Raw genomic sequence first — 25,891 nt, forward strand, 5'->3', positions numbered from 1 at the left:
ATATAGAAAAGTTGTTGGAAAGTACAAAGATATAGAAAATAATTTTTTACTTAAATAACTCTCTAAATGATGATTTAGAGAGTAGATTTTAGAAAGGCTTTTGGAGATACTTAAAAAACTAGATACATGTCTGTCCTTATCTATCCAATATAAAGAGGGTTAGCATCCTACCAACTGTTTGTTATTTTAACTGCTATTTTCATCAACAACTGAAAGGTACCTGCTACAGGAGGAGAAATGAACCATAGTGATTGCGCCTTATAGTAGTCGGTATTTGAATTTAGCAATTTTCAATCATAGTATGCACTACAATCTTCAAATTGAATTGGCCTCGCTACCGAGAATAAAATAATCATTAATATATTCTTTAAAATTAAAATGTTATGAATCTATATTGCAAAATTAGGTAATCCGTCTTGTGATGCCATAAAAGTAAGGAAAATAACACGTACAAGAAGCGTAAAATAGCAAATTCAATCTATTGTTCATCCTGATCATCCTGATGATTTTTTTAAAAAAAACTAATGCTAACATTACCAACAAATGCTAGCTCGTGCGGTAGCACGGGTTGATGGACTAGTATGTATTAATCAAGTCTCAATCATGTGAACACAGTATGTTTATTTGCCAAAACAGTACGCAAAAAGCATTTTTCAAGGCCTTTTTATGTAGAAAACATCAGGACAAGATGTGCAGCAACACAGAACACAATTGGCTGGCTTCGCGTGGCGGGACTGGACGGCGTCGAAACATTTTTGTTTCTACAAGTTGACGTTGCCATCATCCTCCTCGTCGTCGTAGTCAGGCTCATGGTCCTCCAAGACCCACCTCCCGTCGGGCCCCTTCACCATGTTCTTGTTGTGGTGCACCTTCCATCCCACGGGCACGGGGTACTCGTCGGCGAGGCAGTCGTCGAACTTGTTCACCAGCGCGACGTCCCGGTCCACCACCAGCTCGAACCCGCCGCGGTCGCCCTGCCACCCGGCGACGCCGTGCAGGTGAACCTCGAGGTCGTGCGACTGCGACTCGTCGCCGTGGGGCTTGAGGAACGGCGACCGGCGCGTGTCGATGAGCAGCTCGACGCCCACGTCGGCGTAGCCCACGGGCGGGTAGTGCGGGATGCGGTCGGGCTTGTTCCGGACGCGGAGCATCCGGAGGCCCGGGAGGCGGTGGAAGACGTCCCGGAAGTCGCGGTCCCCCGTGCGCGGGCTGCCGAACACCACTGCGGTGACCGGGGCGCGGCCGCCGTCGTCGGAGCCCGGGGACTTGTTGTAGGCGTTGGCGACGATGTCGACGGCGTTGAGCGTGGCCAGGGTCGCGCCCAGGCTGTGGCCGACGACGGTGATGCTCGTCTCCTCGTCCTTGTATTTGTCCATCAGCCTTGCGATCTCTGTCAACACCTGCTCGATCGCACAAAAAGTTGCTGAGTATATTCAGAAAAAGAAATGGTAGCTGGGAGATAACATCAAATTCTATTATTCTAATCAGTCTGATACTCAAAATGCTAATCAGTATGATACTCTGATAAACCTTTTCTCTAATTATACTCTGATAAACTCGATAATTACTTATAGAGTAAGTCTAGATCGATGTTCACTGAGTAGTAAAACACAATTATTCAGACAACTATCACATATCAATGCACATCCTTTCCAGCTTCCATCTCCTTTTACCTGACCTCGCTGCAACCTTCCTCAATCACCAATCGCTTTAAACATTGTTAATCATAGATTCATAGTACAGCTGCTAATCTTGCCCCTTCCTTTGGGTACCCGCTACAATCTCCTGTCAGATCGACATGCATTGCCTCTCTTCCTCAACAGTCCATAGCATCTACTCTGAAAAAGAAAGGAGTCAATAGCATCGTATCTTCAATTTGGATCCTTCACCATAAGTGTCACCATTCTCTTCTGCTATGTTTCCATCACCTTGATTAAAGACCCCTCCCCTTTGGCCTTCTTCCCACGTTCCACGGGAAAAATGGGACGCGTGTCGTTCAGCCTTGTTTTTAGCTATTTTGTAAAAAAATCCTCCTATTTTCTAAGAATCACAACTAAACCTAGATCATCCGGACACTAGTTCCTATATTTTTCATGTAGGATCTTAAACTAATATTTATTTTAATATAAAGAAAAAGAAATTTGATAATACTACCATCTTAAAAAACCCCACGAGTCACTTTCCCATTACCCCTCCATTACCCCTTCCGCCAGCCCCGAACCCTAACCCTCTCGCTCTCCTCCCCGGCTCCCCGCCGCCCTCTCCCTCCCTCTCATGCTCCCCGCTGCCGCCCCCTCTCTCCCTCTCTACTCTCCCCTTCTCCCTCTCCGCGTGCCTCCGTCGCCCCTCCCCACCACCGCTCCTCCTGCTCTCCGCCGCCGCCGCTCGCTCCCGCGGGATCCACGCCGCCCCTCTCCCTAACCCCGCCGCCTCCTCTCTCTGTACCCCGCGGCGCCTCCTCTCTTCTTTCTCCCGGTGCCTTCTTCCCGGAGGCGCCCCTCACCCCTCTGCGTGGCACGGGCCGACGTGGATCCAGCAGGACTGCTCGCAGCGCGGCCAGCAGCAGCAGCGCCGCGCACGCGAGGAGGAGGAGCAGCAACGCGGGTCCCGCGCGGGCGCAGGAGCAGAGCAGCCCCACGAGCGTAGGAACAGAGGCCGCGCGGCACGGCCGTGCAGCAGCGGCGCGGAGTAGGCCAGGAGGTGGGCGCGGCGCAGGTGTGCAGATGAGGACTAGCAGCGTGGCCGGCGAGGCGCGTGCGTTGGCAGAACCAGCAGCAGCGGCGTGACGCGGATCGGGCAGCAGAGGAGCATGTCGTCAAGGTCCATCTCCGGCGGCTCCTGCGTCTCCTCCCGAGGCTCGGTGACATTGAGCACGCGGCGCCGGGGAGGAAGCGGCGGCTGCTGCGGTGCGCGAGGAGGCAGCGGCTCGGCAGCGACGGCCAGATGTTCTAGTCAAGCTAAAAACCACCCAATGTCCTCCTTAACACGCCATGCCAGCCTTGACACTACCCTAAAAGTACTACTAATCGAGAGGGCCTATTTTCGGTCCAGAACTTTTTGGATTCTGTACAGTGTTACAGAGGACGGGGGTCCCAAGCCGTTCCTATTGTAGTTGCCATCATGTGTACTATAGCAATTCATCTAGGCCTGGGCAAGAGTCCTACCCTACCAATGTATTCCTCAGAAAAAGAGGGAAAGACACCATATGGCATATACGAGTTTAATAAAGAACTTTGGGTAAATGCATTGGATAACACAAAAGGCTGAATCCATCTCTTTTATCTAAACAAAATAGAAAAGAGAGGAAAAAAGCACAGTATTGAAGTTCATGTGAAGGCTGCAGGTTTTGTAGAGTTTATGAGATTTGAATCTTCAAGAGTTGCAATTAAATTTGAAATTTTAGGGCTCAATTCGGCATTGGGTGCCCAAATTCAGGCAAGAAGACCGCCGCAATCCCTGCCACCTTGTATAGCTTATAAAGAAAAAAAAATTGTTTGTGTGAGATTAGTATTTTAGTGATCTGTAATCTAAAAGGATGACTATATATTACTTAGGCCCTGTTTGTTTCCACTCAAGATTATATAATCTAGATTATAATCTATAAGCTAGAGGAGAGTAGCTTATTGGATTATGATAATCTAGATTATAAATTGGAATAATCTAGCTATAATCTATAGTATGTTTGTTTCATATTATAGGTTATAAGCTAGATTATATAATTTAGGTGGGAAACAAACACCCCCTTAGAATCACAACTGATGTTGAATTTTATGGAAGAAAGCAAGTTTCAATATCATATATGAGAAAAAAATAATTTGCCAAGAAATCTACAACTATTTTTTAATAATTTATTCAATTGTTCGCTGTCATCAGATTGCTTTGCCTAGATACCTGATGCATTGGCATCTCAGGCAGCATTTGATTGATGTTGTCATCAGTTAGCTTGCTCAAAGAACTTGTACTTAAAGGAAAAGCATCACATTTCATACTCAACTAAGAGTCTGACGCAACCATTACCAACACCCATCCACTGGGCAAGCACATCTTCTGGGATACTAGAAAGGTCGATCGCACCTTATCCGGATGCAATGCAAGCTTCTTAAGGCAAGCAAAACCCGTGTCATGCTGAAATAACTTCCAATGCATATAAGGGCCGTAAGCTGTTGAGATCATAAGGCATTATATTTTTGGGGTCAGTTAGTATACATATAGCCGACTTCATCACCTAGATACGTTTTGCCTCCTAGTTTGGTCAACTGTAAATCATCAACGACCGGATTAAGACAGTAACTATATGTCTCTTGCGATTTTCTCCTCTCCTCTTGAATTGAAACAGCAACGTTTAGTTGCCAGCGGCACAAGCATCAGGAGGACACTAACTGTTTCAGTGCTTCTCTTGCAAAAGGCAGTGATCTTCCCAAAAAGCATTTTAAGTGGAAATGAACTGAAAAAAAATCAAGTGCAGAACACTATAAACCCTCCTTAAGAGCCTGTTGGAATCAATTGATATGAACCACAATGAAACAACATGTAACAATACTAGTTCTAGTCTTACTGCACACGTGGATGAGCCTGACTGGACTGCAAGAGAGAAAAGAAGAAGCAGAGCTCACACACACCTGCATCCTGGCGCTCTGCTCGCTCAGCTTGGAGCCCTCGTCCGCCGACGTGTACAGGGACAGGTACCCGCGGTGCACCGAGGGGTCGGAGCCGTCGGCGCCCTCGGGCCCGAGGATCCCCGCCGCGGAGGCGAGCGCGAGCTTGAGGTCGGCCACCCACTCGAGCGCGCGCTGCGTGCCGCGCCACGCCACGACGATGTCCCTGCGCCCGAGCGCGGCGGCGCCCTCGTCCGTGGCCACGGCCACGTACCCCATCCAGTTGCACTCCCTGGCGCGGCCCCGGCGGCAGAGCGGGCGGAGCAGCACCTTGCCGCGCACCTCGGCGCTGGCCGTGGCGTAGACGTACCGCGTGGCCGCGTACCACCCCGGGTGCGACACGTCCACGCGCCGGAACAGGTCGGCACGGCGGTACCGGCACATCCCGGCGTTCGGGGACCGGCCCTCGCCGATGAATGCCTCGTACGTGGCCATGATCATCTCGCCGTAGGCGATGAGGCAGCGCCGGAGGCCGACGTCCAGCGGCTCCAGCAGGCCCTCCCAGTGCCCGATGCCGTGCAGCTCCCTCCACCGCCCGGCCATGTCGCCGGCGGACATTGCCACTGCAGCGTGGCTGTCGATCTGAACTCCGAGAGATGTGGTCCTCTGCCTCCCTTTGGCCAGCCTGTGTGGCACTGCAGAGGTTAGGGACCTCAGAGCGAGCTAGGTGTACAAGTGGAGCATTCTTTTGCTCACATGGCGCATGACAGTGGGCAGTGGGATTGGAATTTGGAAGGAATTCAAGGATCTAGAGCGAGCTGCGACCGTCTGAATCTGCCTGCATACGCTGTCATGTAATATATTAGCTGACATTGATCTTCAGACAGAATCGTTGAATTGATACTCGCATAACCTTTAGATTCCAGTTTCTGTAGGAAGTTTCTTTATTTCTTTATTTTTTTGAGGAAAAGTTTCTGGAGTAAGTTGCAGTCCACGATTCAAGGAAAATGACGCGGCGTATTCAAGATAACAGCTTTTCAGAAAGCGAGAATTGAAAAGCAGTCATGGATCTATCGTACCAACAACTGCAACAACGGGAAGACGAAAGGAAATGAGACCAGAGGGCTATTGAGGGATAATTTTATCGCAAAACGATGCATGTGGAAGGTAGTTATGCCTAATGCCCTAATCCAATCCAACACCGGGAAGAAGATGATCACCTCCGGTTTGTAAGAAGCTGTTGGGGCCTTGGGGGGAGAAGTGGCAGCCTGTCAAAGCCACCTCGCCGGAGCAAGAGCCTGGCCAGAGGAAGGTGTTGATCGCCGGTGATGCTGATCCATCAGTACTTCATGGCGGAAGCCAACATGGGATCAAGAAAAGGAGAGAGATGGGCGGATCCAGGAGCCCGGAGCCCAGCGGACAACGAGAAGGTTTTATTGGCCGCTAATGAATTTGAGTAGAATTGGCATGGCCATTTTCCGCATTTTTTTTAAGTATCTGACTTAGGTTTGAAGTTTTCCCCTTTATGGAGTTTCCAACTAGCTTTTTCCACAGAATCAATGCATTAAAAATGTATATAGAAATACATTACACCATTATATTAACTACATTACTAAAAGAATGAATAAGTTTGGCCTTAAAAAAACTTTTCAGATCTAGTAAGCCTTACTTTTGCCTCGCTCATATAAAATGGAGAAGCTGTCTAATAACAATAATCCAAGCATCACAAAAAGTAAACAAAGAAAAAAAGAATGAGGTAGGTTGGGCCTAGCACCACTTATCCATGAGAATATTTTTTGCGAGAATAATCTTCGCAACGGAATCCAAGCACAGATCAACGATTCAACATGTATTTATTCTCAAGGATTCACTGCTCAACAAATTTACAATCGATAAAGTTAATAAAAATGATTTTGAATACAGAAAATTTTCAAATACAATTTCAAATATAATAAGACACATTCCTTTAGCGTTAAACAGCAATGGACACACAAAGTAGTTTTCATTATTTTGCCTTTTGAGCTCGTGAATTGTAACTTCTTGTCTCAATGAGATAATTAATCCATCAAAATATACAAGCACAGCTGACCCTGTAACAAACTAGTAAATGGTGAGTGCTAGGCTACATCAGTCATCATCCTCATGGTCGGCCAGATGCCACCGGCCATCCTTGCCTTTCACCATACCTTTGTTCTGTACCACCCACCATGATGATGGAATTGAATACTCATTCTTCAGTGCATCTTCATGTTTGTTGATCAAGGCAATATCTCGATCAACCAACAACTTGAACCCTCCACTGCTCCCCTGCGTCCCAGCAACACCATGCATGTAGCACTCCATGTCATGCCAAGTTAAGGGGTTTCCAGGGGCCTTCAGGTAGGGTGATTCCCCTGTGTCGACCATTAGCTCTGTACCGACATCATTGTATCCTAGCTTTGGCCATTTTGGGACCACATCAGAAAAGTTTTTAACTCGGAGCAATCTCAGATCCGTTGTGCTGTCAAATGCTTTCTGAAAGTCGGGGTTGCCAACTCTAGGGCTTCCAAAGACAAATGCGGACACAGGGCAGCTCTTGTTGTAGCCATTGGAGACGATGTCGATGGCGTTGATTGTTGCAAGTGCTGCCCCAAGGCTGTGACCTGTTATGGTGATGCTAGTCTCCTCGTTCTTGTACAAATCCTGTATCCTTTTGACCTCATTCAACACCTGCTATTTTTTTGTTAGTTTGCTCAACACAGGTTTATTCCATATTTTTAACAAACAATAAGCAAAATGAAGGAGCTATATCAGATGTGCACAATCAAGGAGACATTGATGCAGACAGGGATGGCATTATTCTAGGTCTAGTTTGTAAAAACTAATCCAAACATTTTTGTTGTCTTAAGAGTGCACTAGTTGTGCCTTCTTTTGGTGGGCTAAGCTCTGGATGGCTCACAAGTGGGACCTTCTCCCACCTGAGATCATCATGTGGAGAATTGGAAGTTTTCTTAGATGGACAGACCAATCTTCAACCCTCCCTGTCAAGGCACATCAACTGATTTCAACCATCATACATTGAACCAAACTATCTCTAAACTAAAAGGTGCATTTTTAAAACAGGGATTTATTCATTGTCACCATGATGAGTTCCCAATGCTGAAGGGGTAGGGGGGCAACTACACCACCCAGGTCCAATCACCGAGGTGGCAGAGTGGGTGGATTACCTAATTGAAAAAGAAAAATAATCCTTCTGCTGATTTCTGAGTAACCTGAATGTAACGTCTCACACACCACTGCTCAACTAGAGAACAGCTACCTAGTTCAAAAGGCAAAGCAGTACTTCAAAAGCGCACACAAATCAGATTTCAATTAATACTCTTTACAGACAATTTTTTGTTCTTTCCTTCGCTTGAATTCTAATCAAAGAACACCTGCACTTCAAGCATATACATGAACAAATCACATTCCATTCTACACCTTTCTGTTAAACTGCCACAGATTGGTATTGCTTTCCTTAAAAAAAATAGACAATTTAAATTGGTTTCTGAATAGTCTAAAAGCTTGAATGAGTTACCTGATATCTTGCACTGTCTTGATTGTATTGCGACCCTGGATCAGCACTTGTGTAGACAGAAAGCCACCCTCCATGCACGCAGGGATTAGTTGCTCTGCCTGGAAGAACTATCTCTGAAGCAGGCACCAAGGAAATATCAAGATCATCCATCCACTCTACCATCCGTATTGTCCCACGCCACGCCACCACCACATCCCGCCTCCCAAGTAATTCCTTACCCTCATCTGTAGCTACTGCAACAAACCCCATCCAATTTGACTGCCTGCTCCATGCAGCCCTTGACAGAGACTTGACCATGAAGCCATCAGGCAAGCTGACTGTACACATTGCATATATGAACTTTGTAATCTCATACAAATCTGGGTTTGATACATCTACCCTGCTGAGGAAGTCCCTGCGGTTGAAGAGGCAAGACCCAGCATACCTTGATCTTTTCTCTCTGTTTAACCCAGTATAGGCTGCCTGGGAGAGCTCACCGTAGTTGATGATAGTCCTCCGAAGGTCAAGGTCGAGGGGATCAAGTAGCCCCTTCCAATAATTCATGCCATGGAGTTCCCTCCATCTATTGGAAATGTTTCCAATCCCTCTTATCAGGCTCATCTTTGTCATGTGTGCTTCTACTTCTCTTTCTTGGTGTGCTGCAAGCAACAAGATGCCAGAACTTCATGTTCCCTTTCATATATTTATATAGGTATGATGATAGGTGCTGCCTTGTCCATCAGATATGCAGTTCAATATGCATGAAGAATTGGAGCTCCCCTGTCGTTCTCACTGTAGGAGTCTGCTGGCCAGCTTGGGCAATATTGATCCTGGATTTCAAAGCATAGAGAAGCTTGCACGGATCAAATAAGGCCTTAAAGAGAAATCCACCACTCTCTTCATGCCAACTGGCAGAACCCGGAGAAAGTAGGGAAGGCAAATAGTGTGCAGCCATCATATCTTTGTGTGCTTCTCAAGATAGGTATCCATCTTCAAGGACCAGCAGGCAGCAGTTGAACCATGTCTAATTTGCACAAATTTACTCCAGCCAAAGGGGTTAGTGTAAATTTAAACACAATCTGCAGTGATTGGACCAGTTTCCAAACTAGATACATCCACCAAATGATGCAGATAGCAAAAGCATTTGACAGTAAAAATGTTTACTAATTATGCTTCTTAAGTATATATGTACAATCATAACAATGTCTTCACTAGAAGGCAACACAAACAATGATCAAATAATAATGAAAGTTCTGTTCAGAAAGGTAGGATTCAGCCACCAAACCACAAGCCACTTTTATTGACAACATACATACAGTACAGAGACAGGAAGTTCCCGTGCATTCCAATAGACTGACCGCACTAATCACAATTATTTGGTAAGGACAAGCATGATTAGCTTATGTTTCACTCCATCCCACACAAGATTCCTTCCTTTTTAGGTTAAGATAGGCCTAACTAGTTTCAATGTTTTTAATTTTATCTCATTCCTTTCTGGAGAACCTTACTGTACAAACACAGAAAATTATAATAACATAATAATCACATAATACAGCTCATCAGTCTAGTCACTTCCAAAGTATATTTCATTGAGATATTAGCATCAACTATTAAGTCTTGATCCAATAATAACGAACATAATATAGTGCCTCAAAAGCAACTAATTCAATTCAAAACAGCTATAAAAATAAAAGAACCATCGTACATTTCAAAGAGAAAACTATTGCTTTTCCCTTTTTTCCTTCAAAAAATTAAGTCCTACTATTGCGATAGAAAATAATCGAGGATAACAACATAAATAAATAGTACCCGCTTGAGCAGTGTTTCTCAACTCAGTGCAGAGAAATTTGCAAGTACTTGCCAAATACATCAAATGTTTGATGAAATACAAGTAAACCTTCCATGCACAAGAAAACAACAGAACAGTCTCAAGTATCATAGGATGCTCATTCTTCACCATTCAGATCATCAGACTAAGCTTGACAATAAACGTATAGTATCCTTTTTTTTCTGAAAGTGTATAGTATCCTTTTTTTTAAAGTGTATAGTATCCTGTTTGACACTGGTATTACATGTCCTATCTGATCCCTGCAGTTATACATTAAAGGTGCGGACCCTCAATTCAAAGGGATCAACAATTTTTCTGTTTAACTTAAACTGCCAAAGTAGTTGCTACTATTCTCGGTTCAGTTTAAGGATTTTTAACCTGCTTTGACCTTGTCATTGAACAGAATACAATCATCATGACACACTAACAAGTAAATTGAGAAACATGTGAGCCTATGAGCACGTGAATCTAGACACACACCATTAATTGGTCCATAAGACAATACCATAAGTCATAGCTTTTCAGGTAGCTACATACGTTGTTCGGCAGAACATGCTACTTGTACTGTCCAAATGCGTGCTCCAGAATATTGAGCAAATGTCTTGGTGCCATGTGGACCCTCCGAGTACAAGATTGCATGCCATGTCCAAGTATCATGCTTTTTTTTCAAAATACTCTGAACTGTTGCAGTCTCCAAAGAAATAGAAAATTGGACTATCAATATTCATATATCAATACCCACTTTATTATCATATCGGACACTGAACTCAGACATATCATTTACTGAGGAAACATATGTTTACCTTCTAGATGAATCCACATAGAGCAAATTTTCCAAGAACATATTAAAGAGAAGATGTTACCAGAAATCCCCACAAGAACACACCCCATCTTCAAATCGGTGAAACCGGCGATTATCCCTGAGAACCACAACCCTTCCTGTGCACTTAGTTAGATACTTAATTGCATTGTGGCAATCATCACACACACGCAGATTCTTCATAACTCGGATCGGCACACCTTCTGGAACAATCAAAAGACCTAACCCAATTGCTAGTCTTTCGCTGTGATACCTCACTGCTACTTTCTTCTCATCCCCATCCACATCCTTAAGCACTGCACTAGTATCTGCCACATAACCAGCTGCCTCCATCTTCTCACTAACTTTCTCAAGCACCCTGTAAATTTCCTCACTTCTTTGGTGTCTCCTACAGTTCGACACAAAGGTATGCACCTTCCCTGCAGCCTCCAGCCAGCTAAGTCCAGTTTCTTTCCGTATACCTGCATCACGCATAGCTTTCCTAGCAAGTGCCGCATCAGCATGCCTTCCTGCAGCTGCGTATGTACTTGACAAGAGCATATGTGCGCCAGAGCTGCGAGACCCAGTTTGAAACAGCCTCTGTGCTGCAATTGCTGCAGTGTCAGCATCCTTAAACATACGGCATGCCATAAGGAGTGCACCCCAAACAGACTCAGGTGGTTCCATAGGCATGGAATCAATAAGGTCAAATGCTTCTTCTATACATCCTACACGACCAAGTAGGTCAACCATTGCCGCATAATGTTCAGACTGCGGTTCAATGCCGTACTCTTTCATAAGGGCAAAATATCTCTTCCCTTCATCAACAAAACCAGCATGGCTACAAGCAGTGAGCAAGCACAGGAAGGTAATGTGGTTGGGCCGGAACCCAGTGCTCTGCATCTCCATAAACCTTTCAAATGCTGCCGATGTATGCCCATGCTGAGCAGATGCAATTAGCACTGCATTCCAAATTCCAAGGTTCTTCTCAGGCGCTTCACTAAACACCCGGTAAGCACACTCCACGAGCCCACACTTTGAGTAAAGCGAAATGAGCGAGCTACCCACAAAGGGTGACACATCAAGCGCTGTCTTTATAGCCCTAGCATGCACCTGGGCTCCAAGCTCAAAGAGTGTCGCTGCAGCACATACACGGATGATGGACGAAACTGTGAAGTCATTCACTGCAACAGCCTCCTCAAGTGCCAAGCAGAACATTACCATTGCTTCAGGGTGCATCCCAGCATCAGCATACCCACAGATGAGTGCGGACCAAGAGACAACATTCCGCTCCGGCATTTCATCGAATAGCCGGCGGGCGTCTGCAAGGTGCCCACATTTAGCATACATGTCGAGAACCGCCGATCCAACAAACACGTCGCCTGCAAATGGCGTCTTGGCGGCGAGACCGTGGAGCGCGTGAGGGGCAAACGGCGGGCGCGACGAGGTTTTGGCGGCGGCGATGGCCTTCGCGGCTGAGGGGATGGAACGGTCGGTGGCGGGGACGCCCGCCGCGAGCATGCGGCGGAACGCGTCGAAGGCGGACGCGGGGAGGCCGTTCTGGGAGAAGGAGGAGATGAGGGATGACCACGCCGCCGGGGAGGGCGGCGAGGGGAGGTCGAGGAAGGCTCGGTGGGAGAGGTCCGGGAGCGCGCAGCGCGCGTACAAGGTGATGAGGTGGTGCGCGAGCAGCGTGTGGGTGGAAGCGGTGGCGGGGAGGTGGCCGGCCTTGAGGAGATGGCCGTGGAGCTGCTGCCCCTTGGGGAGCGCGCGGGCGCCGGAGAGCGCGACGAGGAGGTCGGCCAGCGCGCGAGCGAAGGTCGGCAGCGGCGGCGGCGCAGGCATCGCGGGCTGCAGCCTGCAGGTACGAATAGTGGGGGATGGAAATATTTTGATCTTTGGGCTGGGCCAACCGCCATCGTGAACAGTAGTGTTCAGTTAGGGCGTGTTTGGTTGGCTGCATGCAGCTCAACCAGCCCCGTCGGATGCAGGCTCCGCGTGTTTGGTTTCCTGGTCCACCCCCTCGGCCAGGCTGCGCGCATGCAAAAGGCCCCTCTCGGCCAGGCTCCAGTGATACGCCCAATTCGAGCTTCTCCCCGGGGCCAGGCTCCGCTCGTGCAGGCGACGGCCGCACTGGCGCGCGCGAGCTCCCGTCGTTCTCCCGCCAATGCCTAGGGTTACCGCCCCTTTCCTACCAAGCTCGCGTGGGTATATATTCCTACCGTGTCCTCGTTCCCGCCGCGCTCGCCATTCTCCGACGAAGGTAGGGTTCCGGTCCTTCTCCCTTCCCATCCTCCACTCTCTCTTTGTCGAGTCCCATCCTCCACTCTCACGAAGAACTCTCTCTTTATTCCTCGCAGGTAGGGTTCCGCGACCGCAGGTGGCTAGATCTCACGAAGAACTCTCTCTTTATTCCTCGCAGGTAGGGTTCCGCGACCGCAGGTGGCTAGATCTGGGCACCCCGCTTCCTACGAGGCAAGATCTCCATTCCCCCTTTTGATTTGAGTATTTTCCTTCAATTTCTAACTTGTTTCTTTTGTGCACTTGCAGATCTGCCCCTCCCTTCCATTCTGGTCTGTTGGTGGCCTGGATCTTGGCTGATTCCACTACGGTTGCGGCGGTATTCACCCCTCCCCTCCCCTCTCTGATTTGTGATACAGTACTTGTCTGAGCAAAATACTAATGCATGTGATGTACATACATGTTTTTCTGAGCAAAATACCCTTGCCTGTGATGTACCTACATGTTTTTCACAGCAAACATACCCATGCCTGTGATGATATTTGTTTGTATGAGCAAAAATACCCATGCCTGTGATGATATTTATTTTTATGCCTGTGTTATTTGTTTTTATGAGAAAAATACCCAAGTCTTCCCTTCCTGAGTCGTTGTTATTTGTTTGCATAGATGGTTTTTGAAGAGCAGAGACGCATTCTTATTGTTCAAGCTGTTGCTCTTGTCACTGCTATGTATGCATTCATGTTAAGTAGACTTAGGATGGTCCAACATTCACGTCCCAGCATTAGTTATGCCCCAATGAGTGTTATGGATGAAGAGAGGCAAAGAAACATGAACCTAATTTACAATTGTAATGATGTTGAGTGTGTAAACATGCTTCGTATGAGAAGACTCCCTTTTTTCGTCTGTGTGAGTTGCTTAGGCATAGAAACCTGCTTAGAGATAGCATACATAGCAGTGTGGAAGAGCAAGTTGCCATGTTTCTTCATGTGGTTGGCCATAACCAACGTTTTAGAGTTATTCACCAAACCTGGAGGAGGTATGTAGAGACTGTAAGTAGATATTTTAAAGAGGTATTGTATGCCATTGGGGAGCTGACGGGAGAGATGATTAGGCCTCCATCTAGTGAGACACCCCTTAAGATAAGAAACAGCCACAGATGGTACCCATATTTCAAGGTACTAATAATACCATTTGATGTACTAGTTCCTAATTTAACTTAATTTGTAACAAACAATTTGGCCATTGATTTTTAGGATTGTGTGGGAGCAATAGATGGAACCCATATTCATGCTAGAGTCCCAAGAAAGATGCAAGCTGCTTTCCGGGGAAGGAAGCACTACCCTACTCAGAATGTGCTCGCTGCAATTGACTTTGATTTGAAATTTACCTATGTATTGGCTGGTTGGGAGGTGTCAGCCCATGATGCTACCATACTAGCTGATGCTCCAGAGAGACATGATGGATTAGTTATCCCAGAAGGTAACTATATACAAATTGGTCAACTATATTGAAAATGCAAGTTAGATCCAATAGACCTAATACATGTTTACAATTTTTATAGGAAAATTCTATCTAGTTGATGCTGGATACGCATGTCGCCCTGGTTTTCTACCTCCCTACAGGGGCACTAGATATCACCTAAATGAGTATGGTGGTAGAAATTATCCAACCAATGCAAGGAAGTTATTCAATCTGAGGCACTCTAGTCTGAGAGTAACCATCAAGAGGGGCTTTGGGGGTTTCAAAAATCAGTTTCGTATAATTGACAGCAAACCGTTTCATCCATACAAGACACAAGTGAAGTTGGTGCTTGCATGTTGCATTTTACATAACTGGATACTTGGCCATGGTGTAGATGAGGTTATCCCTGCTGAGTCTACATGGGTGCCCAACAATAACTCAACCAATGGCCACGGAGTTCACATGGACGACAATTCTGCCTGGACTGCACTTAGAGATGTATGGGCCAATCAAATGTGGGCAAAAAGGGGCATGTCTCATATTTAGATTCTGATTCTGTTGCTGTATCAGTACTTTGTTTGATTCTGATAATATACTAGTAATATTGTACTCTCTTATTGTTGTATCAGTACTTGGCTATTACTTTCTGTTAATCTGAAGCACTTGGGTATTTTTGCAATGATGCTATTACTTTCTGTTAATCTAAAGCACTTGGGTATTTTTGCAATGATGCTATTACTTTCTGTTAATCTGAGGCACTTGGGTATTTTTGCAATAATGCCATTACTTTCTATTAATCTGAGGCATTTGGGTATTTTTGCAATGATGCTATTACTTTCTGTTAATCTGAGGCAATTGGGTATTTTTGCAATGATGCTATTACTTTCTATTAATCTGAGGTAATTGGGCATTCGGCTGTGATGATATTTGTGCTATTTTTCTGAGGCATTTGGGTATTTTTGCAATGATGCTATTACTTTCTGTTAATCTGAGGCAATTGGGTATTTTTGCAATGATGCTATTACTTTCTATTAATCTGAGGTAATTGGGCATTCGGCTGTGATGATATTTGTGCTATTTTTCTGAGGCAATTGGGCATTCAGCTGTGATGATATTTGTGCTATTTTTCTGAGGCAATTGGGCATTCAGCTGTGATGATATTTGTGCTATTTTTCTGAGGCAATTGGGAATTCAGCTGTGATGATATTTGTGCTATTTTTCTAAGGCAATTGGGCATTCGGCTGTGATGTTATTTGTGCTATTTTTCTGATTTTGGTTGGAACATTATCCTTAGGACATGGAACAGGAAATGCCTGCTGCTCTTGCCCGGGCTGGTAGCCAGATAGCTGCAGCTGTTGACGCCATCGGCCATGATGGTGGCCAGCCTGCTGCTGCTGCTGTTGCCGCTGGGCAGCCAGGGAGGCAAGCCATGAGGTGGACCACTGTCATGTCCTCATTTGTGCTTCGCCGCTTCTGCCTTCTCATCTCCACTGGTGTTAGGACTGATAAAGGCTTTAAGGAGGTCCACTTCAACCAAGTTGCCAGTGATCTTCAAGAGTTCACTAGCAACAAGGTCACCGGACAGCAAGTGTACAATCACTTATGCAAATGGAGGCAGAGGTGGATGAGGGTGACAAAGCTTAGAGAGCTTAGTGGGTCCTTGTGGGATGAGGATAACTTCATGATAACTTTAGAAGAGGAGCACTACAAGGGGCATGTCAAGGTATATAGGATTAATGCAGTTCAGTTAGACAATACTTTTTTCACACTCTCTTATCCAACTAATGCATAATCTTAGGCACACCCAGGGATGCTGATCTGCTTAACAAGCCAATTGAGAACTACCAGCACATGGAAGTTATCTTTGGCACTGGGTGTGCCACTGGTAAATTTGTCATGGGCTCTAATGAGGCTTTGGGCTCCCTCTCTGATTTTACTAAGAGCTCTCTAAAGCATCTGGAAGATGACATTGGCAAGCTGTTTGAAGAGGTGGGGAAAAAACAGGAAGGAGGTGGGGGTGGTAGTGGTTCTGTGGCTGGCAATAAGAGGAAGAGATCCTCTTTAAGTGACGAGGACATCACTATCATGACTGGCATGGCTGCTGCTGTTAACAATGTAGCTGATGCTATTCGTGAGACCAAGGCGCAAGATGAGCATCCTGACCTATACGAGGCTGTCATGTTCATGCCCGGCTTTAGCGAGGAGGCCCTGATTATGGTCTATTCTCACCTTCTGGATAACAGGGCTCAGGGGGGTGCTTTTGTCAAGATGAATCAGTCACATCGTATGCTGTGGCTGAAAACTTTCTTGGCCAAGCACTACTATCCGCAGGTGGCCTATTGCCAGTGGTTGTTGCTTCAACTTTTGGTGCCATCTATACTGATGGCTGGTGCTTTTGTGGGGGTCAGGCTTGTGCTGTCGAGGTGCCTCCCATTTAGGTTTGCTCTAATATTGCCATATCTATTGCTGGCTTCATTTATGGGCTGAGCTGGTGTTGTTCCCATGCTTCCTCTACCTGATGGTTCTTGCCAGGCTGCTGCTTTCAGATGGTGGTTCTCCCTGGTGCTATTCTCACTTTCTGGTTCTCCCTGGTGCTATTCCGTTGCATCTACTAGTGGCAACTTATATATCTATATATGTATATTTGGCCAGCATAGAAATTAGTGGCAAAAACTTGTGATGTTATTCTGAAACTTATGCTATTCTGATGGATTTGTAATGTGCTATTGCTGTGGCAAAAACTGAGCTGATGCCTTGTTGCCAATGATGATTATTGCTTCTGTTAGTTCTGAGTCGTTGCCCTTTTGCCAATGATCATTATTTTCTTGTCATTATTTCTGAGCTGATGCCCTTTTGCCAATGATGATTATTTTCTTCTCATTTGTTCTGAGCTGATGGCTTTTGCTCATTTGTTCTGAGTTGATGCCCATATACCAATGATGTTCCAGAAATGACATGGTACGTGGTTTTTTGCGGGCGGCAAACTGGAGTTTTCTCCAGCTGGGAGGCATGCCATGCTCAAGTGAATGGATACAAGGGAGCGTGTTACAAGGGATACAAGTCTAAAGATGATGCTTTTGCAGCATTTTATTGCGATGAAAAGATGGAGTTTAGTAGAGGAGTTAGGCATCCAACTAAAAGTAGTTTCTGGAAAGATGTAATAATCTTAGCTCAAGCTCTAATCATTTTTATTTTAATTTGTATCATCTTCCTTTTTTAGAAAATTGCTTAGTTGTGTAAACTCATGGTGGTATTCTTACCACTTGAGGCTGCAATAATACTAGTTTAGTCTATAATCATTATTTATTCTTAGTTTGAAAATGTATGCAATAGTTGCTTCAAGTATGCTGTTATTTGGCCTTATAGATAAGCAGGTGGTAACCTCACCATCTGCATGCAAGACGTGGCTACAACAGCTTGTACCTAGGCAACCAATCAAACTAGTATTGTATCTCCCATTTCAAATCTGTGTGCAACCATGCAACAATACACCATCTCCCGAGAACCTGGCTGAGCTGGGAAGGGAACCAATCATGACCCTCTTGCATGCACTCATCCTGGCCCTTGCCGGCCTGGCTCCCTGGTGCGAGCCAGGCTCTGCCGGGAAGACAACCAATCAGGGGTGGCCGGTGGTCTGGCCAAGCATGATGTTCGGCCTGGTTCACCGGTGCTTCATGGGCTGAGATAGAGTTTGCAACCCAACAAACCTTTATCTTTTTAGAGATAGAAGAAAGAACAGAGCCCAACGGAAGATTGAGAGAGAGCTTCTTCCTTCAAAAAAAAAATAGAGACAGAAAAGGAGAGAATAACATGGCCCATTTATTTTTCCGAGAACGTTAGAGGATGTAATAAAAAAACCCTAATGTAGAGGATAACTTTTGACAGGGCGAAATATCATCTTCTCTACCATCCAGAAAATCACCATCTTTTATTTATGTAAATCTATCGGTGCCTACATGTTTCGGAAATTCCAAAAGCTTTACAAGTCTCAGCTGCAACAAAGAACAAAATCCCCGCGGAATCTGCCCGGGCCATCTTATTAGTTCTTTGCTGCAGCCAGACAGAATTCTAGCAGGTCCTCAGCAATGGCGGGTTGGCGAAGGGCCCGTGGACACCCCCTGGGCGATGACCTCGTACGCCTTCTCCGTCATGTGGATGCCGTCCCAGCTGGCGAACCCGCGCGGATCGCCCCAGATCCTGGCCGTCCTGTCGCACCCCTTGTTCGTGTGGTACGGCTGCTGGTCGCCGCCGCAGCACGCGGTGAGGGGGTCGCCGATGCCGAACCTGCGCTGGTCCCTGACGAACTCCATGGCGGCGCCGAAGTAGTCGGCGTAGATGAGCTTCACGCCGGGGTTCCGCGCGCTGAGCCGGGCGACCACGCCGCGGAGCTCCCGGTTGTGCCGCTGGGAGAAGTCGTTGAACCACCGGAGGCACCCGTGCTCGTCGTAGTCCGCGCGGTTGCCGCTCCTGTACCGGCTCAGGTAATCCGGAACGCACCCGATGGGGAAGTTGTTCGGGACCAGGATCGTCTTCGCGCCCATGCGGATGAGCTCCTGCAAAATGCGAGCAAGATCCATTAAAATCTGATCAGGATTTGTACGACAGTGGATGATGATGATGAGCATGCAAGCAGCAGGCACCACCTGGATGGAAGAACCTATGGTTGCCATGGTGTCCGGGATGAACTGGCCGGCTACCTCGCGAGGTCTAACGCCGTTGAACCAGAAGTTGTAGTCGTTGCCGCCGATCTCACCCAGCACGATGAGAGAGTCGCTTAGGATCTGCCTCTTGGCATCTGACAGCATAATCCGTGCAGCGCAATGGATGATCAACTGAGGCTGGGCACAGCACACATGCATGGACGCGGTGTATGGAATGGAACAATAGTAGTAAGTTACCCACCATCTCGGGGAGCAATCCGGTGCAGCAGATCTTTGAACCACCCCATCTGCATGCCCAGGCGACACCACCCCGGCAGGTTGTGGTTCCACCTGCGGAAATAGTCCTTGGGCATCGCCGTGGCGCCGAGCACGGCGAAGTTAGAGCCGTTCGGGAACAGCCCCGTGTCCTTCTCCGGCAGGTTTGGTGGTAGAAGAGGCAGCTGGAGCGCTTGAGCTGAAAGAATGCGTTGCGGTGACGGTGAACACAGTCGCGCTATGCCTTGCACAGACGGATCCTTTGTTGTGCGTGGTACTCACCGTAGAAATCGACGAGGACACGGCCGTCGCAGATGCGGCCGGTGGGGCGTTTGAAGTAGGTCATGCCAAATGGGAACTCCATTAACGGGCCAGTCGCGAAGTTGCCGGTGTCGATGATGGAGTCGCCGAAGCTGAAGATGCGCTTGTAGCCGCCGCACAGCCCAGTTGGGGCGTTGAGCAGGAGGATGACGGAGACGAGGAAGACGCGCAGGGAGACGGAACGGTGCTGGCAGCTGAAGCTCGCCATCTCTGAACAGCTATCTCTCGTTCTGCACTTCTCCAGATGGCTTTCCTTCGACCACCTTTTATAGAAGTCTTGAGCAGTGAGAAATGTGAGCTATCTAGTATCCTCATCCCACTGAACCTCTCTACAAATATGAATGCACTATTAAATTGAAGGAGAAAGATTTAAATGATCACTAGCGTTTATGGAACATTTGTCCATGTCCATAATCTTGAAAAAACTGAAAAGTATCTGAAAAGATATAACATGATATGCTGTGGAGTTTTTTTCCCCCTTTGAAAGGAGATATTTATCCTATGGAGTCAGAACATGCAATCACATGTTAAAAATCATTCCAGAAGATATATATATATATATATATATATATATATATATATATATATATATATATATATATATATATATATATATATATACTATGTCTACACTCCATCAGTGTAGACATAGTAGAAAATATCAGCATTGGTCCAAAATGATTAACATTTATGTGAAGAAAGATCAGTGTAAAAGGAATTGAAGTAGAGATTTGATGCTCTCACTACTAACATTTATGGAACATTTCTGTCCAGCACTGGGCATACTATCAAGAATCAATTCGAAGATCTCTGACATGATTTGCTATTGAATCCAAACATGCAAACAGGGCCGAAAAATAGTTTCAGAAGATATCTAGCAGTAGTGACATGGGAGAAAGATTAAATAGCTTCAGAACAATACTATCCTTAGGTATATTCCCTAGCAGGATTTATTAATTGATGAAACCCTGAGCACCTGCCCACGGAATAAAGTTCAGTTTACATGTCATGTAGTTTGACGCAAAGAAATCTAATTGAAGCAAAAATAACTAGAGTTTGAATGCAAGCAATGCTACTTTCTACTTGATGAATTTTCCTTTCAATGTGGAAATAAGAAAATTTCTGCAAAAAACTCTCTATAGGAAAATTGTCCGAATATATGGTTCTTGCCGCAAACAAAATTAAACTTTGGATCCAATGGAATGCAAGTTTGGTTTCTAGTTAAGAAATTGCAACTTTCAACCTATATGCATTTTGAAAAGAAAATGTCAGGATCACGAATTCTCAGCATATTGTTCGGCAAACTATTCACAAAGATTCTTTTACCTTTCTTCTAGAGCAGTGTTGTCCTCAAAAGCATGTTGGGGAACTAGGGTGGAGCCCTAGTGGCACGGACGACTTCTTTAGGTGCCGTTTGCTATATATGCTCATGAAGTTTGTAAGGGTTGTACTCTGTGGCATGCCAAGCTAGTGCCCCCGCACAAGTTCGTAAGGGTTGTGCTTCATCGCAGAGCTTATTGCAACCAATAAGTTCAGGTGGGCATCCTTCACCCCCATTGTTCTCCTCAGAGGCACTACCTCCCTAGTGTTATTCCTCAGGGCCATCGTTTTGGTCTAGCGATAATGTGCTAGTAGTGTCTATTATAGAGTCGAGGTCGGGATGAAACGGATAGGAGAAACTTGTAGTGATGTGGTGGACCACATGGGCTATAGAGCATCGGCACGTGTAGTCACCTAATTCGCAAAAGTGCCTGGCTCTCCACATGTCATGGCGGCACTGCCGCTGCGGCAAACACGCGTACAATCTGAATCAATCAAGTATCATCAATTGATTTATATATATATATATATATATATATATCAATAAGATTGCCATCACTAAAATTATAGTAGATAGTGATACATAATTGTAGAAATATTATGTTCTCAAGTTGTGTTTTTGTGTAGTATTCATAGTTTCTAAGGACAAAATAGTTTTCAAACCTGACTTTGTTTGGGTTTAAGTGGCATTGTATGTAGATGGGATAAAGAAGAAGCAAGACTGTTCAATTTGGATTTTTTTTCAAATTTGCAAAATTTGACCAACGATTATTCAAATTATATACATATGTAGTATTTAGTAGTTGCATCAATACATTTATATTCAAAGGAACTTTAACGTGATATTGAATTTAATAGCAATTGCTAAGATATTGCAAGAGAAAAGAAAAGGTCAAAATACAGCTTCTTAAGGCTTGCATAAGCTCATTGATTTTGTCACTTTTGTTGGATAGGGGACTTGAACTAGGGGTGGATGATGAGCCAACTCGGCCCGTTAAGACTCGTTTGATAACGAGCTTGCTCGGCTTAACGAGCTGAAAATCACCTTGAACCTACCAACGTATCCCTGCCAACAATATTTGGACAATATAAAGGCAGCATGATGTTATGCTTTTGGTCACTGGGGTATTTAACAAAGTTGTCACCCTCTCTCGAGACAGCCTTCATTGTTTTCTGAAATGATAAAAAAGTTTGATTTGGCTAAATATCATAGAGCAGAGTGACACCTAATAATAAGGCTCCTTGCTTCCCAGAAACTACGCAGACATTATTATTTCTGCGAATTCACAGGTGTACAATTCTCTCAGCCACACCAAGAATTGTTCCTAGCAACTCAGCAATGGCGGGTCGGCGAACGTGCCGTTGAGCACTCCCTGGGCGATGACCTGGTACGCCTTCTCCGTCATGTGCACGCCATCCCAGTTGGCGAAGCCGCTCGGGTCGCCCCAGACCTTGGCCGTCCTGGCGCACGCCGCGCCCGTGTGGTACGGTCCACCGCCGCCGCAGCACGCGACCAGGGGATTGCCGATCCCGAACCTGCCCGGGTGCTTGACGAGCTCCATGGCGGCGCCGTAGTAGTCGGCGTAGATGAGCTTCGCGCCGGGGTTCCGCGCCTTGAGCCGGCCGACCTCGCCGCGCAGCGCCTGGTTGTGGCGCGTGGAGAAGTCGTTGAACCACCGGAGGCACCGGTGCTCGTCGAGGTCCGCGGGGTTGCTGCTGCCGGAGAACATGCTCAGGTACGACGGCACGCAGCCGATGGGGAAGTTGTTCGGGATCAAGATCGACCTCGCGCCCAGGCCGATGAGCTCCTGGACGGAGGAGCCTATGTACGCGACGATGTCCGGGATGAACTGGTTCGCTTGCTCGCGAGGCTTGGCGGCATCGCCGAACCAGAACCAGAAGTTGTAGTCGTTGCCGCCGATCTCGCCCAGCACGATCAGAGACTCGTTCAGAAGCTGCCTGATCTTAGCACCTGACACAGTGAACGAATCATGAGATGAGCATCATCGATCGACCGAGCAAGAAGAATACGCACTTGTTACAGGCATGTGGTATGTATTACCGTCGTCGTCCCCGGGAGCTAGGCGTTGCAGCATTTCCTTGAACCAGCCGATCTGCACGCCCAGGCTGTGCGGCATCGGCACGCTGTGGTTCCACCTGCGGTAGTAGGCCGGGGGCATCGCCGTGGCGCCGGCCACGGCGAAGTTGGCGCCGTTCGGGAAGCGCCCCGAGTCCTGCTCCGGCAGGTTCGGCGGTATCATCGGCAGCTGGAACGCTTGCGCTGAAATGTCGTTGACGGTGAACAGGGAATGGAAAGAGGCGCGCATGGTTTAGGCCGGAGAAGAAATTAGATGAATATCATGCGGCCGCCGTAGTGCTCACCGTAGAAATCAACGAGGACACGCCCGTCGCAGATGCGGCCGGTCGCGTTCTTGAAGAACGTCATTCCGTAGGGGAGCTCCTTGTACCGGGACGAGCCGTTGCCGGACATGTGGACGAAGTTGCCGGTGTCGATGATGGAGTCGCCGAAGCTGAAGATGCGCTTGTAGCAGCCGCACCAACCCGGGGGGAGGTTGAGCAGGAGGACGGCAGAGACGAGCAAGGCGGACAGGCACTTGAAAATCCCCATCTCGATCTCAACAGGGAACGATAGTATACTTGCTTAATTTCGCCACCTTAATTTATAGCGTTTTTGTGCTCAAATTTAACAAGAAACATCAATATAGCGTGATGTGTGCTATACGTATATAAATCTATCTCCACAGGTATATATATACGGTTGCCGCGTTGAAAAGATGGCATGAACTGATATGCAGCGCTTGCTTGCTGAAGGACGGATTTGAATGCTAACTCGTCTTGACTAACGTTACTGGAACATTTATTTCCTGCCGATATTCTGAAGAACTAAATTTGGAAGGTATATATACATATGCTATATATGGAGTCAAAGCATGCATAGGTGAAAATTAATTAATTCCAGAATATATGAATCGATCAGAGTGGCATGCATGGCAACATATGAATATTTGCCAACTCAAGTACTGAAAACCTAGACCGTACCCTTGAATTAGAAACGGAATATTTGGCAACACACTAAGGTTCAGTTCCCACTGTACGAACTGCAAGAATTAGAAACGGGAAAGATAAATGACACCCGATCATTTCTTCCGCCCTCCGCACTCAAATTTTTATTCATCCGATTGCCTCCGTCTGTCATCGATCTGCGCCCGTATGATCTAGCGAGATCTCCGGCGAGCTTCTTCTACACCTTCAGCGAGATCTCCAGCGAGGTTAGGATTCAGGGTTGGGGTTTGAGATTTGGGCTCCGGGGATCTCCATTGCCGGGCTGAGAAAGGAAGGCCGGGAGTGGCAGGTTGGCCTGGCGGAGGTTGCGGGCGCGGGGCGGTGGCAGATCGGTCCGGCCGGTGTGGAGAAGGGAAAAAATACCTAAGTGTGATATATACAGCCCCGATGAGTATATCTATTGCATAGTTTGTTCCCAAAAGATTCTATCAATTCCTCTCAGGACCTGTTAGAATTTTTCGGTATCCATTTTTTTCCTTGACGGGAAGCTACAAGAATTCTAGCTTAGCAGGCCCTGAGCAGGAGGACGACGGAGACGAGGAGGATGGCACTCCCCATCAGAACACTGCTACTGGAGTATATACTAGCTACTGACGCTGGCGAAATCCAGGCAGGGAGATGATTGTGACAGAAGATGAGTTCCTACTTCTTACAGGCTGTGTTCTAGAGATGTGAGCTCCTTGGAAGAATTTATAGTACAAGTTTGAAATCGAGTATGTCGAGAATTATCGATAGTACTAAGGGATGAAAGCCCTCTAAGTACACTAATAAATCACCAAGCAAATACATTGTACAACAGGCCGTATTGAGGGTTGTTTAAATTTTATTAATTGTTGCCTCACTTCCTTCTAGCCACATGCCAAATATCATGGTATTTTGGGCGTATCTTGAGTGATTGGCGCCAAAAAGGAATTTGCCTGTACAGTAATCATACAAGGAAAGACATTGATATATCATATATACTGGCCGTCGACAGTATGGATGGTTGTTTGAATTCTTGCCTTAACTAAGTAGCCAAGCCAAATATCATGATATTTTGGGAGTATCTTCGATGATAGCCAAAATCAGTGTTGCTTATTGTGACTTACCAAAAGGAACTTTGCCTGCATATAGTACTCAAGATCTGTTGAGTAATGACACGGGTACTGTCTATTTGATTTAATTCCTGTTCAGAAGATACTGCTATGAACTATGAAGGCACAGTGTAGCTTCTTGTAAATAAATTGAAGAAGATATTCATGAACATTTTGAAAATTCATGAAGATATTGAACCATATTAGCAGAATAAAAAAGTATGACAAGAAGAAGATAAATCATGTTAACCCAATCAAACACGCTATGGGGCTGAACATATACGCTATTTGGGCAAAACAAACAAACATGGATCATAAAGACGTCCATGATGTATTAAGGATATGGTAGAAGGAGAATTCAGCTAGGCAAGTTCACCTAGTTCTAAGTGATTCTCGAATCTGGGTGGTCTAAGTGGGTTCTTTGTTCACCTACTACTAGAATGGTTTAAGACAAAAAAAAATCATGAGTAGCAAATTTCATTGTGCGACGGAGAACAAAAGGAGTTACCAAAGGAAACATGGTCACAGCAATTAGACTTTGGTTGGCTACCAAGCTGCATAGTTCCTGATAGGGCAGAAGCTCGATCAAGCAGCATGCTAATCGAAAGAACTGATTGTCACATGGTGCTATGCCAGCTTGCACAAAACATAGTTGAAATTACTTTTCACATGAATTCCTGCTGTCATTCAACTCACGAGTAAAATACACCGCCGGCCC

The 25,891-nt window shown here is 46.2% G+C and overlaps 5 protein-coding genes and 1 pseudogene across 8 annotated transcripts; 1 reads left to right on the plus strand and 5 right to left on the minus strand.

Annotated features, from left to right (window-relative positions):
• Positions 1–510: 510 nt before the first annotated feature.
• Positions 511–6,059, minus strand: LOC112891977 (phospholipase A1-II 2). 2 transcript variants are annotated; one of them, XM_025958995.1, is made up of 4 exons: positions 5,816–6,059; positions 5,352–5,680; positions 4,620–5,280; positions 511–1,400 (listed from the first exon to the last, which is right to left on the minus strand). In XM_025958995.1, coding segments are annotated over exons 2-4 (1,302 nt in total). In that variant the 5' UTR covers positions 5,354–5,680; positions 5,816–6,059; the 3' UTR covers positions 511–761. The 2 variants fall into 2 exon arrangements, with proteins under 2 accessions (XP_025814780.1, XP_025814781.1); XM_025958996.1 differs by lacking the exon at positions 5,352–5,680.
• A 521-nt stretch (positions 6,060–6,580) lies between these two features.
• LOC112891978 (phospholipase A1-II 1) lies at positions 6,581–8,790 on the minus strand. 2 transcript variants are annotated; one of them, XM_025958998.1, is made up of 2 exons: positions 8,152–8,790; positions 6,581–7,304 (listed from the first exon to the last, which is right to left on the minus strand). In XM_025958998.1, the coding sequence occupies exons 1-2, from the start codon at positions 8,758–8,760 to the stop codon at positions 6,723–6,725; spliced, it is 1,191 nt and encodes a 396-aa protein (XP_025814783.1). In that variant the 5' UTR covers positions 8,761–8,790; the 3' UTR covers positions 6,581–6,722. The 2 variants fall into 2 exon arrangements, with proteins under 2 accessions (XP_025814783.1, XP_025814782.1); XM_025958997.1 differs by having other exon boundaries at positions 6,581–7,307.
• Positions 8,791–10,498: 1,708 nt separating this feature from the next.
• Positions 10,499–12,627, minus strand: LOC112891975 (putative pentatricopeptide repeat-containing protein At5g52630). Of its 2 annotated transcripts, none has more exons than XM_025958991.1 (2): positions 10,762–12,627; positions 10,499–10,639 (listed from the first exon to the last, which is right to left on the minus strand). In XM_025958991.1, the coding sequence occupies exon 1, from the start codon at positions 12,600–12,602 to the stop codon at positions 10,818–10,820; it is 1,785 nt and encodes a 594-aa protein (XP_025814776.1). In that variant the 5' UTR covers positions 12,603–12,627; the 3' UTR covers positions 10,499–10,639; positions 10,762–10,817. The 2 variants fall into 2 exon arrangements, with proteins under 2 accessions (XP_025814776.1, XP_025814777.1); XM_025958992.1 differs by having other exon boundaries at positions 10,520–10,649.
• A 3,129-nt stretch (positions 12,628–15,756) lies between these two features.
• Positions 15,757–16,946, plus strand: LOC112892448. Its single transcript, XM_025959609.1, has 2 exons — positions 15,757–16,188; positions 16,263–16,946. Exons 1-2 carry the CDS (start codon positions 15,757–15,759, stop codon positions 16,944–16,946), a joined length of 1,116 nt encoding a protein of 371 aa, XP_025815394.1.
• A 1,581-nt stretch (positions 16,947–18,527) lies between these two features.
• Positions 18,528–19,904, minus strand: LOC112891982 (annotated as a pseudogene).
• A 2,437-nt stretch (positions 19,905–22,341) lies between these two features.
• LOC112895949 (GDSL esterase/lipase At1g28600-like) lies at positions 22,342–24,212 on the minus strand. The gene is made up of 4 exons (XM_025963964.1): positions 24,195–24,212; positions 23,399–23,630; positions 23,079–23,297; positions 22,342–22,988 (listed from the first exon to the last, which is right to left on the minus strand). The coding sequence occupies exons 1-4, from the start codon at positions 24,210–24,212 to the stop codon at positions 22,342–22,344; spliced, it is 1,116 nt and encodes a 371-aa protein (XP_025819749.1).
• Positions 24,213–25,891: the final 1,679 nt, after the last annotated feature.

Source organism: Panicum hallii, chromosome 5 (genome assembly GCF_002211085.1).
Source record: "Panicum hallii strain FIL2 chromosome 5, PHallii_v3.1, whole genome shotgun sequence".
Classification (NCBI taxonomy): Eukaryota; Viridiplantae; Streptophyta; class Magnoliopsida; order Poales; family Poaceae; genus Panicum; species Panicum hallii.

Excerpts from the sequence above, each read along its gene's own strand:
- LOC112891977 (XM_025958995.1), bottom strand. Across the intron at positions 1,401-4,619 it reads AGCAGAGCGCCAGGATGCAG|GTGTTGACAGAGATCGCAAG; the intron begins GTGTGTGTGAGC and ends GCGATCGAGCAG.
- LOC112891978 (XM_025958997.1), bottom strand. The coding sequence starts at position 8,760 with ATGACAAAGATGAGCCTGATAAGAGGGATTGGAAACATTTCCAATAGA. Across the intron at positions 7,308-8,151 it reads AAGACAGTGCAAGATATCAG|CAGGTGTTGAATGAGGTCAA; the intron begins GTAACTCATTCA and ends ACAAAAAAATAG.
- LOC112891975 (XM_025958991.1), bottom strand. The coding sequence starts at position 12,602 with ATGCCTGCGCCGCCGCCGCTGCCGACCTTCGCTCGCGCGCTGGCCGAC.
- LOC112892448 (XM_025959609.1), top strand. The coding sequence starts at position 15,757 with ATGGAACAGGAAATGCCTGCTGCTCTTGCCCGGGCTGGTAGCCAGATA. Across the intron at positions 16,189-16,262 it reads AGGGGCATGTCAAGGTATAT|CCCAGGGATGCTGATCTGCT; the intron begins AGGATTAATGCA and ends ATCTTAGGCACA.
- LOC112895949 (XM_025963964.1), bottom strand. Across the intron at positions 23,298-23,398 it reads TGTCCTCGTTGATTTCTACG|CGCAAGCGTTCCAGCTGCCG; the intron begins GTGAGCACTACG and ends ACGACATTTCAG. Across the intron at positions 22,989-23,078 it reads AGCTCCCGGGGACGACGACG|GTGCTAAGATCAGGCAGCTT; the intron begins GTAATACATACC and ends TCACTGTGTCAG.